General features: G+C 38.2%; 1 protein-coding gene across 2 annotated transcripts in view; it reads right to left on the minus strand.

Moving 5' to 3' along the window:
• The window catches only part of wu:fb13g09 (multidrug resistance-associated protein 5), a 34,767-nt gene extending 20,881 nt beyond the window's left edge, over positions 1-13,886 (minus strand). The window contains exons 1-10 of one of the 2 annotated variants that reach the window (XM_028459388.1): positions 13,785-13,886; positions 13,581-13,714; positions 11,160-11,351; positions 9,318-9,473; positions 4,945-5,092; positions 3,449-3,682; positions 2,951-3,124; positions 1,386-1,533; positions 354-502; positions 85-192 (exon numbers count right to left, since the gene is read on the minus strand). In XM_028459388.1, the coding sequence (XP_028315189.1) occupies positions 85-192; positions 354-502; positions 1,386-1,533; positions 2,951-3,124; positions 3,449-3,682; positions 4,945-5,092; positions 9,318-9,473; positions 11,160-11,338 (1,296 nt within the window). In that variant the 5' untranslated portion in view covers positions 11,339-11,351; positions 13,581-13,714; positions 13,785-13,886. Of the gene's footprint in view, positions 1-84; positions 193-353; positions 503-1,385; positions 1,534-2,950; positions 3,125-3,448; positions 3,683-4,944; positions 5,093-9,317; positions 9,474-11,159; positions 11,352-13,580; positions 13,736-13,784 lie in introns of those variants that run through there. The other variant, XM_028459389.1, reaches the window with a different exon arrangement.
• Between the last annotated feature and the right edge of the window lie 750 nt (positions 13,887-14,636).

Consider the following 14,636-nt stretch of genomic DNA (forward strand, 5'->3'; position numbering starts at 1 on the left):
TTCTTGGAGACAATTATATAATTCAGCTTTGCATTCAATAATTGTTATACATTGTCTGCAGAGGATTAATACAATCATTCACACCTGAAACCTTTTGGCTGCAACAGCACCTTCTGATAAGGACCTTACGGCCAGCGGGGTTACTTTTAGTGCAAAAGTCATGGAGTTGAAAACAGCAACAACAGTGAAAGCCTAAAAAACAAAATGAAGAGATGGAGAATTGTTATGAATAACAAAAAGGAAAAAAATATTTTATTTTGAGTGGAAAGTCTAAAAAAAGGTTTCCTGAAAGACGTGTTGATGAAAATTTTTATCTTCCAATATGGAAACATATGAAAAAATGGTCTTCATACCTCTGCAGCTGTGAGGTCATAGCCCAAAGCCATATGTAGGGTGAAGGTGCACACGCTCGCTATCACAACAACAATGGGAGCCACTCCCACTGTGAGACTCTGGACAACACCGGCTCGCTCCAGTATCGACCTCTCTTTTGATCGCACCGCTGTCAGGGAGATGAGAAGACAGTGACTGTTTAAAAAATGCAAAGACAGCAAAAAGAAAAAAAAGTAACATTTACTGAGCGGCACCACAGGCGCAAGTAAAGGAGACAGAAGTGTTGGTGAAAGAGGAATAACACGAAGCTTTCATTTCAACAGGGCATTAAAACTCACCAACCCTTGATAAGTCAGAGTCTCACACCCAAATTCTGACCCCACTGACTGATATTCTATCTCCCAAATAAAGTTCCTCATTGATGTGTGAGCTCACTAGGAGCGAATACTGAAACCAATACCCTGCACATCTTCAATCTAGTCCCAGTAGCACACTGTGAAACAGAAGTGTTTGCCCCTGCTGGTACGTCTCGTTTCCCAGCAGGAACACATCTAGATGGTTTGTCTGTTTCTGTACAAACATTAAGGGTAAAGAGAGATACAGCTTTTCCATTTTACAGGAGAAACTGAAATAAAAACATTTTTGTTTATAAAGCCTACTGGCTCTTAGAATGATTTCCAATTTGGTATGATGCTAATATGTAATCACAATAAATACTTTAACAAAATAATTGAAGGATAGGTTTTTAAAAGCGTTATAATTCCCAAAACACCCTTTAAGTTAACTTTGAAGCAAACTAATTTACAGTGGCTTTGACTTTAAATGATGTGCTCATGGAACTGGGTCATCTTGTTTCTTCACAATGAGAACAAAAAACGGTTTTAACCCTACCTGTTCACATGAGCTGACACAGCCTTATGAATACAGAGAATGTAGGAAGAAGAAAAAAAGAACTCTATAGTTTTTTAAAAAAAAAAGTACTCAGAAGTGACAACTCGGAAATAAAAAATGCCTGTAACCTGGAGTCATTTTGGACCTGGAAAGCCACTCACTGTGAATGTTCTGTGCAAAGGCATCTTCCCAACAATACATCTTGATGAACTTTATGCAGCCCAAGATCTCGTTCATCAGTCGCACGCGGCAATCAGTGACTGTCACACACTTCTTGCGGAAATACGCCGTCAGCCTGGACGCGAGCATCTGTCCAGACAGGAAGAGGGGAAATGATGACAAGAGAAATAAAGTGGCAGCAGAGGAAATGAAAGCAGACACAATCACATTAGCTGTGCAGCAGGCCTGTCCAGGGAACCAGAGTGAAAAACACCTTCCACATCAATACCAGGTTCTCCAGCTCTCAGGCTGAGCCTTAGGCTGAGTGTGTTGCACAAAACACAACAAAATTGACAGATGACTGATTGCCAGAGGTTTTTTTAAAAAATGGTGTGGATTTTTATTTTGGGGGGGGTGCGATTTTTAACAAGTTATAGAACAGGTAATTTAATTTTGTTTTCTATTTAAGATGTGTCAGCAAAGAAAATAATCAGTAAACATAGGTCACATTAGGTTTTCATTAAACTAGGAATCTGCAGTAATGAATTGACTTGCCACATGATATGTATAAAGTACTACCACTGCTTTGGATATTTATGAATTATTTGTGATGGGAGATATTTAGGCTTTGCAGTAATTATATTTATTTTATTTTAAGTAATCCTCCATTTAAGGACTGGGAAGTTTAATTTAGTTTGGTTCATTTGAGCAATTTATATTTACATTTTTTACAAAACACAAGATACATCATTACACAGTAATGAAAGCTCAAAAGGAGTTGGTCGAAGCAAGAAAGCTTATAGGCGCCTACCTCATATTCACTTTTAATTACAAACATACAAATAGCAACATCAACTAGGGGTGGGAACCCTTGGGTACCTCATGATACGATACAAAGCTCACGATAACAATTATCTCACGATATGACGATACTGCAATTATCGATATATTGGTCAGAAATCAATCTATGATAATCTATGACATATGAAATAATAATCTTAATCTTAATCTTTTTTTTCTTATCTCTGAAAGACAAAAAATTGAAAAAGTGTCCTATGAACAGTGACACTATTTTAGTGCAACATTTCTGTAAATAAGTGTCAACATACCAATGTAAACTAATAAGTATCTCCAATAGTGCTTTCTGTAAACAAAAAATAGGGTCTTTCTTACCAGTGACACCATTATAGTGCAATATTCCAGTAAACGATATATTGTTTCCTTCAAATAACAGTGACAACATTTCTGTGAAAACCTACCTGCACATTTTAGTGAAAAAGCAGAAAAACTATTATTGTTATTATTTTTTAAATCCATACTTAGCGTTAGCATATCGATAACCGATCGCGGGGGAAAATATCGCAATATATCGCCGTATCGACATCAACAATAGAAAAGCCTTTCAGTACTTTTTGACATCACAAAGAATTATCACAACCTACACACATACATTATATTGGTGTTTATGATCTAGCACTTTTTTAATTCCCAACTATTACAGCGTTACCTACAGTTAAAAAAGAGCTATGGTCTAATGTCTTTTCTTATAATGTATTTTGTGTCTTACCATGGTGGGGTAAAAGATGATGAAAACTGCTGATCCCACCAGAGCAGTGGGGCCCAGGAAGTATGCAGTGTAAGACAGACCCAGTATCCCCACCAGTGGCCCCCCCGCCAGCAGACAGCCCATTGACACCGCCTCATAGATCCGCTGGCCATCACTTGAGCAGATGTTGATCAGCTGTGCAAAAACACATTTAGAAAATGGAAAAATCATTTAGCAACACAAATGCTGCAACATATTTTGTATCACTTGGGGCATTGAATGCAATTACATCAATACAATAATTATTAGTCTAAGGTTGACCAGCAGTATTCTTCCTGAACTGTTGAATGATTCATTTATGATGACCTCCTCTCCCTCAGGCTGTGGGATTTGCTCAGGTCCAAGTGAGAATGGAGGAACAGCTAAAATAAATGCATCTTAATCATCTGCACGTGGAGCAAAGCAGAATGATTCAGTTTAATTGGAAAGGGTTCCCCCCACCAGAGTTTGGGCACCTACCTCGCCTGGGCTGATGTCTTTGGTGCTGCGCAGGCGGAGGATCTTCTGGAAGGCTAAAGTAAGGGCTGCCCCACGGAGGCGAGCCGATGTACGGTAGTTAACAGCCCACATAAGCGCCAGTGACCACGAACGCATAAGTTCCATGAGGAAGATCCCAGCTACCAAAGACAAGCCATATGGCACGTTAGACTCTAGGCTCTGGGAGTACTCCAGCAAAGACCGAACCATGAGAGCCTGAGGAAAAACAGTGAGAACATCAAAATTATTGAAAAGAAAAACAAATTAAGTACAACAGCAATGTGGAGATGAGACAGAACCTAAAATAAGATTAAAAATAAAAATTTAATTACCTGAAGCAGAGCAAAAACAAGATAGAAAGTGGCTTAACTAAATTAAAAAAAGTCAAAGTCAATATAAGGAAGTTAAAGGGAGATATTAATATTTAAAGCAGATTTCAGAATATAATGGAATAAGCATTAAGAGAGACTCACAGACTGACATTGACTGTAAAGCAGTGGTTCCCAACAGGGGTGCATGTACCACCAGGAGCACATTGCAGGGGGTATTCTTCCATTTTAGGCTATTTTTTTGGACAAATTCATCACAAACTAACAGCACTATTGCTCAATAAAATACATTATTTTCTTCTAATTTATTGAAACAGGATTATTTTATGCTGATAATTATGATTATTTTAGAGGCCATTTTATCACACTTCTGACAATAGAAGACAATAAATAAGGACCGTATTTACTTACTATTGAAGTAATTACATAAAAATTGCATGGTATTTAAATAATAAATCAATTCCATGAAGTTATGGAGAAGGGTACAAAAGAGATTGGGAAGCATTGCTGTAAAAGGAAACATATTTTAGGTTTGATCAACATGAGGAGAAATATTTTGTTTACTGTATGTGCAGTTAGATTTGCTTCTGTTACGTAAACACTACAGTTTAAAACCACAGTGAGGGCATACAGTATAAACGCTGTGTCAACAAGTGCTCAGAATCAGAAAGGAATGCCAAACAAATGCGTCATTGTCTAAGATCTAAATCCAGCTAATGCTATTAGCAACAGGTGGTGATCCCATACCGTGCTCCTACCGAGTCAAAATCAGTAGTAGAACACAACCAAACTAGAAGTAGACACTTAAAAATAGTTGTTATTCAATTTAGGGAAAGTAATCACTCTTTTTATAAAAACATGTTTTGTGTTTACTGATACAGAGGAAAACATTATTTCTAGGAAAATGTGAGGGTTCATGTCTCGACCAAAACCCAGCTCATGTTGAGCATTAATATGGGTTTCCACGACTAAGGCTTTTTAATCACAAGCATGCTTCCTATTCAATTCCACACCAGTGTGAAATGGGATCAAGAGATTTTCAGAGGGAACAGGGGGACTTCCGGCTTCCGCATAACAGCCAAGCTGAACGGCTCAGCAGCCAAACCAGTAGCACTTGGACGGTACATGGAGGACTTGGAAGGTACTCACAGGCCCCACAAAGCCTGCAACCATTGTGAGGAGGAGAGAAAAGATGGCCACCAGCATGCGGGTCTGGCAGAACCTCCAGAAGACTCTTATCAGGGATGCCCCCTCTCGCCCATGTCTTTTAAGTTCGTCGTGCCACAAAAATTCAAGCCTGCAGGAGAAGAAAAGGGCAAGTTGTGTAAATAAAAACACGTGTATAAAAAACTAACAAAGACTAAGCAGTGAGTTTCAGTTCCCTCATGAATGCAATTCTGCAGAAAATTACTCAAATTATGTGAGATGTAAAGCTGACATAATAAAGTATATATAGTATTGTATGTACAGTAACACATGTTACACATGCTGAGTGTTTGTACAGCTGTACATACTGTCCATATGTAACTTATAAGGATTATGCATCCAAAGTTCATGCAGTGCTTTTAAAACATGCTATGGATAGCGCTAGGCTTCTTCTTTGTTTTATTGGCTTTGGCCTCAATGTGCTTACCGAGGCACTCAGAAATACCATTAAAGATGTCAGAAAAAAAAAATAGATTCCGCTGTATGTTTTAATATTTCACAGTGCAATTATTATTTTAATCATGTTTTTTAACGAAAAAGCCATTTAATTGCACCAACATATGCATAACACGTAAACTAGGTGTCAGTGAGCCACATCAGACCTTAACGAACTACCTCACTCCTCAATGCATTTCAGTTTAGAAGTCGATTTTATAAAACACAGTGGGCACTTTTATAGATTATGGTGGTTACTTTTTACCCCCAAGACTATAAGAACTTCACAGAATCAGAATTCTGTTGTTGAAGCAAAAGTTAAACTTCTTCGAAAAATGTAATATGACAGTTTGATAAATGTACCACTTGTTTTTGATATTGTACTTTAATTACAGTCAGTTACCATTTACTTGTTCTTGCAAGTTTAAAAAAAATCAATTGTACTTCATACCATTTCGCATTGATAAAAGTGAAATATTGATATCATGATACATCGCCATATATTGTATTGTTTAGTATCAGGATATATCATTCAGGATATATTGTATCGTTACATGAAAATCTTGAATCATATCATATCGTCAGATTCATGGCAATGCACACCCCTACATACTATCATTACTGTTATGCAGGAAAAGACAAAAAGAAAAGTGGCTTTACACAACAAAGGGTTAAATTAAGATAATCCACAATATAAAATGAGGAATTATTCATAATTTAACAAACATGGTAAAGGTATGATGTGCTGCGCCCCGCTGTATAAAGCCACTTGAATAGGGCCAAGGTTTGTTCCTGGCCACACGCTTCATAGTTAATGACTCTATAAAGCAGTCGTTTATCAGCCACAGACAGTCATTTGTGTCTTAACGACTTTATCAAAAACCAATCATGAGATAGACAGAGCATTAAAACATCTAGACTCCAGCACAGCCTGGTTATTACGTGAAAGTCAAGTCATGTTAAATACATAGTTGAATGAATAAAAAAAAAAGCATAGACTGTTACGTAGGTTCTGCTATTAACAGAAAGCTTTCAGTTTAAACAGTGATACACTGTGTTCATATTATACACTCACGCAATACTTTAACCTCTTTGCTCACGTAAATATATAATCAGGACCTGAGGACGTAACGGATGTGTTACAGATCGGGATCCAGATTATTCCGAGTGTTAGAATGGGAAAGAAGTTATTTTGGTGCCTTTGGATGTGCCATGACGTGTGGAAGACTAAAAAAATACATTAAATTAATAAAAAAAGGTAATAATGGTGTTAAGCCATGGCACATTTGTGTAGATGCTACATGTATGTTGTATGTAAAATGCATCTCCAAATACTTAGATTTCCTTTTAAGTAGAAAAATCTTAACAGAGTGAATGTCTGCATGCATTTGTATAATGGATGGACGGATTAATAAATGGATGGATGGTTAATGGTGCAGAATGGGCTGAATATAGTGTTCTAGAAACTCCTTTTGCACGTGAACTTTCACATATAACCACCTAATAAGTCTTTTGATAGATACAAAAAGCAACAACCCAGAGATCCATTGTCAAAGACATTCATTGAGAATCCCAGATTCCTCTTTTTGCTTTGGCCACCAAGTATTCTACTTTGTTGAATAAAAATTCAAAGGCAACATATGATTTTAATCCTCTCACTTCTGCACTTTCTATACTTGCATTATACTGTACAGGATTAAGAGGATGGGCGAGTGCATACATCAATTTCATATAACATTGTTTAAGTACTTACTAACAAACCTATCCACCACAATGTTTTGAAGATTCTTCAAAAAAAAAAAGACTTTACAACTTTATTTCTATGTTAAGTTAGTTTACATAGAAATTAAATCATGAATATTGACTGAAAACCCTTGCCCTTAGATGTGGAAACTCATGATTTTTTTTAACAGGCCAGAATGGATCAAAACTGTCATCATTTGAGTTCACCAGACAGCGAGTAACGCTGCGGTTTGAAGAGTGTTCACTGGGATGTTTCCTTCATCGTTCACACTGCACTGAGCACCATAAAGTGTCAACTCTCCCAGGGTGCCGTTTCAATCCCTCACTCTAAATCATGTCTGCTTGGCACTGAGGTTGCATAACTGTACTTGCTAAGCATACAGAGAAAAAAGCCCTCCTATCTGGAGTGCATGTCCATGCCAGTGTGCTGCTTCACCACATGCACACGCACACACACAACAGCACCTCCGAACCACACAAATGTCAACAGATTCAAGAGTTAACTTCCTCAAACAGTCGGCCTTTGCTTTACTGCTGTGTCACAGGCAGCTGACGGCTCATTAGTAATGTGGAGGGCATTTCTTGTCTTTTCAAAAAGCAACACAATATAATAACGCAAAAAATGCAGCCTGAAGTATTGTTTTTGATTCGTAGATTACGACGAAGCATTACTGTGCAGGTAATCCTAGACTTTTACTTCAAGGTCTGCCGGGGTCAGAGAAAGCTAATCAGGGTCAAAGGTAAAACATTGTGGACTTCAGGTAGCAGTTAATGACATAATCTGAATTAGACAACAACTCTTACTGTAATCCCCACTATTTATAGTGACCTGTGTTCCAACACAATAATCCCATATTGGAAAAAACTCCAAAAACAAATAAAAAACCAGGACGTTAATTATTGAAAAGTTTTGGCACAACCGTGAATCATCGTCCACAGCACATATGGCAGAGGTCACATTAGTATTTCACTGAGATCTCACAACAAAACTCACTTGTCAACACTGTTTCACTCAGTTTCTTAACACTTGTTTGAATAATAATCCTGTTCTACCTTGTATGGATCAGTTACTGTACACCAAAAACACTGGGAGGAAAATCAAGCTCTGCTGGAATAACTTGAACCTCTCCAACCTTCACCCCCCCCCCATACCTGTATCACTGCCAGTGTTGACTTTAGAAACACATGTTTATGTGTTAAGATTCAAGTAACTCACTAAGATTCACTTATATCCAGTACATTAAAAACTTTCTGTACTATAAAGAGTTGTTGAAGAGATAACATGTGGATGTGTGTGTAATGTTCTGTCTCTTGCTGCAACCCAACCCACCACTGTAAACTGAATTGCCCCTTGGGGATAAATAAAGTCTTCTGATTCTGATTTATCTTCCATCAGCATTTAATCTGTTCATGGCAGATTTCATTGGTAAAGTTACCGAATAAATCGCCCTGAAGCTAGATATTTGGCTACTCGTTTGATGAACAAATCTGAGGTATTCTATCCACGTTTTTGTACAGAAATAGATTTTTCCAGAAAGGATTAAATGTTTACTCATAAGGTTGCTACTTTAAAACTATGTTATGCTTTAAAGGTGCAGTCTGCAACTCTTATAAAAGTGACTTTTTGTCATATTTACTAAAGCTGTCACTATGCAAGGACAGCTTTACATCAAACTAGTAGTTTGTGTGAAAAAAACAGACTCATTGAGCCCCCCCTGCTGCTCCTGCAGCCTTTGGCAGATTGCCAGAATGCACCGCGTCCGAGTAAAAAGAACCAATCAGAGCCAGGATTGATAGCCAGCTGTTACTCACAGTCCCCGCTGCTTTTCCTTTTTGTCCAAAAATAGACTAAAAGGAACTAGGAAAATGTCCCTATTAATTTAATCATCATTTAATCATTCTGAGTACCCCTTGCAATGTGCTCCTGTACTCCTAAGGGTACACGTACCCCTGTTTGGGAACCACTGGTATAAGCATGCATGCTGAACATTTCATAATCGGCACAGAAAGGTCTGTGACGCCATGGAATATCCCTTCAGGATGCATTATTCCGATCCTTCTCTACTTTAAAACCTGTTGCTTGAACCCCATTGGTCGCTGTTATTAGACAAACTTCAGTTGTGCCGCAGTCACCTCACCTTTGGCAGTTGACTGCCGACGCTTCGTGGCAGGACAGACCCCACACGTCATCTAAAGACAAGCTGGACGCCTTGTAGGCCTTCAGTGCCAGTGGAGAGAGCCAGTGTAGGGTCATGAATGAGAAGAGGCCAGCGTTGTCGACCGGGTGCTGATGCCTGGAATAGAGCAGAAGTCGCAGAAATGGGTGAGATGTCTCAAAGTGCTGGCGCGCACACACAGGCGTTATGTTTGAGGAACATGACCACATAGGGCGGTGAAAAAGCAGAGTGCTTTTTGCTTTGGAGGACTCAGTGAAAGGTGAATTATGCCTGCTGTGTTTGGACAGCCATTTGCACACACTTCATAGAAATCTAAGACCCCAGTTAAAAACAAAAAAAAAAGAGTTGTGGGTATGTTTATCAGTGTTCAAACATAGCTCTGTGTGCTGCTACAGGATAAGTTCCAATTCCTTATCAAGGCCTCCTGTCACTTCCAAACACAGTGCAATAAACGCACCCATAAACAAGTCCGAGCTACGTAGCTAGTGTATGATTTACACATAATACTTTAAATAACCTATGGTGGAAATTAAGGGCGTAAGAAAAAAATCTTACGCCCTCAATATTCGGCGATCAACAGTTTCATCCCAAAAGCCATCCACTCAATAAACAATAAACACACACCATAGACACCAGCATCACTACTTATAAAATAAGAAATGAAATACTGTCTCTTTCTGAACTTGTGTGTATATCTTATAGCATGCACTTTTATACTGATTCACTTTTTATACCTCATGCACTTTTATACTGATAAACTTTTTACCCCAATGCACTTTTATTCTGATTAACTTTTATACTAATGGACCTTTTATTCTGACAGACTTTTACCATACCTTATGTTGTTTTTTATGATAACTGTCTGTTCTGGCTTGAATCTTTAAGTGTACTTGAATGTTGTGTGGGGGGGGTACTTTGTACAATGACAATAAAAAAGGATTCTGATTCTATATCACGGCGCGATTATTGTATCGATCCAAAAAATGTCCACATGTATTTTTTTTTTATCATGTGAACCACATCAGACCTTGTTAAACTACCTCACTCCTCAATGCATTTTAGCTTGGAAGTTGACTGCACTAAAACACACTGGGCACTTTTATAGATGTACAGTATGTAGTTATACACAATGACTGCATTATATCGTTGTGCTTTTGAACAAAGACGTTGCTCCTTTGCTGAGTCATGTTAGATTAGATTACCCGCAGTACAGACAGATTGTTCTGTATTCACAGTGCCAGTAACAAACAAGAGGGGGCAGGATGGAACACCCTTTTTTTGTATTCTTTTTCATTTAATTTATAATAAATCCTTTTTTATAAAATCATCATGCTTTGACTGGACTTCATCATTCAACCGGAGCACAAGTCATGTCTCCAAATGAGGGCAACTGCAAATTTGCCGTGACATTACTTTTTTTTTTTTTAGAAGTTAAGAACTTAAAATCAGAATCTACTGTAGAAGCAATTGTTAAACTTTTTTGAAAATAAATATTTGATGGTTTGATAAACATACCACTTGTTTTTTATATTAGTTAGTTACCATTTAGTTTACAAGTTTAAAAAAATGAAATAAATTGTATTTCATCCCATTTTGCATTTGTAAAGGTGAAATTTGTTATTATTGATATTGCGCTGTATGACATATTGTTTAGCATCAGCATATCTCGTACAGTGACATGCAAACCGTGAATCGTATCGTCAGATTCATGGCAACGCATTGCACATCCCCAGTGGAAATGATTTGTATTTGCATTCATTTGGTCTATTGTCATCACAATAGCTTAAATATAATTGCGCTTACTTGTGTGTGATCCTGAAGGGTTTTATAAGCTGCAGACTGTGACGGTAGCGGCCTCGTCTCTTAGGCCCTCTGTCCACCGATGCCTCGGTTTCCTCCTCATCTAGTTCCATTAATGGTGGTGGGGAGGATAAGGGGAGGCCTTCCACCCTTCCCGCTGCTTCCAGGGCATCAGGGAACATGATAGCAACACTTCTGAGAAGAAAGAAGTGAAACCACATTTCAACACAATATCTTACAGTTTTAAATTCATAATAAAGAAGAAACATTATGAGTTTCTACGAGATGATGGCATTTATTGGCAAGAAAACAATAAACTTTTCTATTATTTCAGTTTTTCTATTTATTTATTTTTTAAGTAAGTTTTGCTTTTGGGACTCCACAATCCCTCAATACAATGCATGGAACTTTTCCAACAATGTCAATGGGGGCGTGTTTACAGACTTTTTATCACCAACTTTAACTTTTGAAATGTTTGTTTTTTCTCCGAGCGAATAAACTTTGTTTTATTGAACTATGAGGCCTACACTATCTCTTTAGCTCACGTGTTAAACTCAAGGCCCGGGGGGCCAAATCCGAAAAAGTAAAAATGACAGAAAAAAAATGAATCATAGTGTAAATGAAACTCAACAATATTTGTAGGGGCAAATGGGTTCGAACGTGTCAATGCACCGCCAAGACAAAGAGATAAAACGCCATCGTTAGAAGACAACGTAGACTGGCACTTCAAATATACCAATCTCGACATACTCCGCCACACCCACTCTGTCTCAAGCAGCTTTAGGCGGGAGAGATATGAGAAAAACTGCTTTTTTTGGTCATCCTCAAAATCAGACTGATACACACGGGCCAGTGTTTTGCTGAGTCACCTTCTGGGATGTAGATAAACTTGAGGAATCACGTTGCCTGGCTGTTTGAGGCCTCACTCTGGCATACAACTAAAGTGCTTATCTATTTAAGGATGTCCTGCCAGCAGCCCTGAGAGCTCGTGAACAGACATCTGAGCAGCGAGCGTGCCCGTTACGTACACTGCCGCTGATCCCTTCTATGGAAAAGCTCTGCGACAAGGTCAGCTCGACTTGGCGTGTGGGGCACAACATATACTATACAGAAAATGAGCTCCTGCTGAGGTTCAGTTGCAGAAAAGCCAAAAAAGTGATAAAAATACAGAGTTCTGGAAAGACAAACACGCAACATTTAGAGACAGTTACCGCAAATAGCTGATGGAAAAAAATGTATGGATTGGTTTACCACTTCCCCCGGCCATTCTCACTCCCTCTATCATGTGAAGTCTGTCATATGGCTGTGAACTTCCACTGCCTTCTCAGTCAAACAGTCCTTATAACTGTACTTCCTGGAGCTGTTTTTGTAGGCAAATTGAATTCACACAGTACCAAGGCCTTGTGCACCATAAGCACCTAAAATCACAAATAATGCAAAACAAGTAAACGTTTACCGTGACCGAGTTTCTGAATGTTTCAAAGGGACAAAACTAAAGAAAAACACTAGCAAAACAAGTTAATGCACTTAAATATACAAGTTTAGTGGTTTAATATGGTGCAAAGGTTTAGACCAGTGTTTGTTCTATGCTTTGACAAAGAAACTAATTAAAAAAAAAAAAAAAACAACTTTACGTCTCTGTTGAAGAATAAAGTAGAAAGTGAACATTGTAATTACACGACCACTCCAAGTTTACATTAACTTGTAACAGCTCCAAGTTTACATTAAAACATGGTGAAAAAAAACAACTAATAAAAGCTGAATACATGATTAAAAAGTTAAAAAAAAAAAAGTCAACAAATAGACCAAGACAATGACTATATCAACACAAGACTAAGAATAAAGATTGATTATTATGAAATGAGGATTAAATACAGTGCAAATAGGCATGCACACAATCTAATATTTGTGCATAAGGATTTATTTTTTATTTTTTTGTTTAAGAAACCAAATGAAAAACTTATACATTCAGAGATGGAAATTATGCTGTAATCCACAAGAGTTTGGACGACAAGTTTCTTTTCATGAAATATAAATAAAAGTAAAAGAAACTACAGAAAATACAAAATCAGTTGTTTATTATTATTATTATTATTGATTAAAAATATTAATTTTAAAATGACTACATCCTAAAACCACAACATACAGGAGTGGGCAGTTGTTTACATCCAAGTCGAGCTAAGTCAGCTTCAAACTAGTAACTAATGCCATTTGACTTTGTTATTAGCTTTTGCTCCAACACACCTGATTCTCATCCCAGGTAATGAGCAGGTGATTATCAGGATGCCACAAGAGCCCGGAATTTATATTTCCATCTTTAATCAGTTTAGAAACACTGACTTACATAATACGCTTCTCTTGCCTATTTGTCATTGTATAACTGTAGGATATATCTATGGAAGTTGTCATCACTCAAGCACTCACATTTAAGCCGAGCTTCGTGTGGTTGACCTCAGCAGCAGCAGCAGCACAGACCTCAGACGATGTAGTTTATGAGCATCAAATACAGAAAGAGATGACCATGATGGCGTCTCTTCTCCTGACTTTCAGCATCAAACCTGTAATAGTCGCTTGATGAATGGCGGTGTGCGGAAGCAAACAGGAAACATGGTCAACTTGGCTACTCACGTGTACACGGTGCGTGCAGCGGCATCTGCAGCCCTTCGCTCTGTCACAGACAGAGTACCAACAGGGAGAGGAATCCCCTACACTGCCGTGACGTCAGGGCGGATCAGCCAACAGGCAACGGCGCTGAGCGGTCGCCATGGACACGGGGATCATAACCAGGAAGTAAGCGTCCCAAATGAGGGCGAGTCCTCAGAAGAAGAGCAAGCCGATTGGTGGATGACACCAGCCGCGCACTCACTAAGTGGGAGTGGTCTGTTTCTAGTTGTGATGAGGGAGAAAAGATCCGAGTAGTGATGCAAAAAGACTCGATTCGTTTTACTGACTTCACTTTATATGACCGACTCACACTGGACAGAGTGTCATTTGAGTCACCGAATCACGCATTCAGAGAGTGTGGGAATCAACGTGCAAGCACAAGCTCCGCCCACAAAGTCTTAAGTTACCACCACTGCGAGAACGGCACATCTGACTATTTTATTGTTATTTTAATTTCAATTTTGATTATTGTGTTTGTTGCACAGTATGACAAACATGATAAAAAATAAAACAAAATAAATACAGAAAAAGAAGTCTTTGGGGCCACTAGAAATCTGTGACATCAAAAAGGGTTAGGGTTAGAAACCAGTGGACTAATACATGTCCTTTTACATTTTACAAACAAGCGCTGTAGCAACGTCATGCAGAAACACTAAAGTAATGGTTACAAATGTATGACTTATTGTGGTCGTAAAGTTGTACAAATGGAATAAATGTATTTAACCTTCATTTTTGCATGGCAGCACATTTTGCTGTTCTAAAAAAAAAAGAAAAAAGCACAGGTCATGGTCTGGGTCATGTGATTATCTCATCTCA

The sequence above is a fragment of the Gouania willdenowi genome, chromosome 10, assembly GCF_900634775.1.
Source record: "Gouania willdenowi chromosome 10, fGouWil2.1, whole genome shotgun sequence".
NCBI lineage: Eukaryota > Metazoa > Chordata > Actinopteri > Blenniiformes > Gobiesocidae > Gouania > Gouania willdenowi.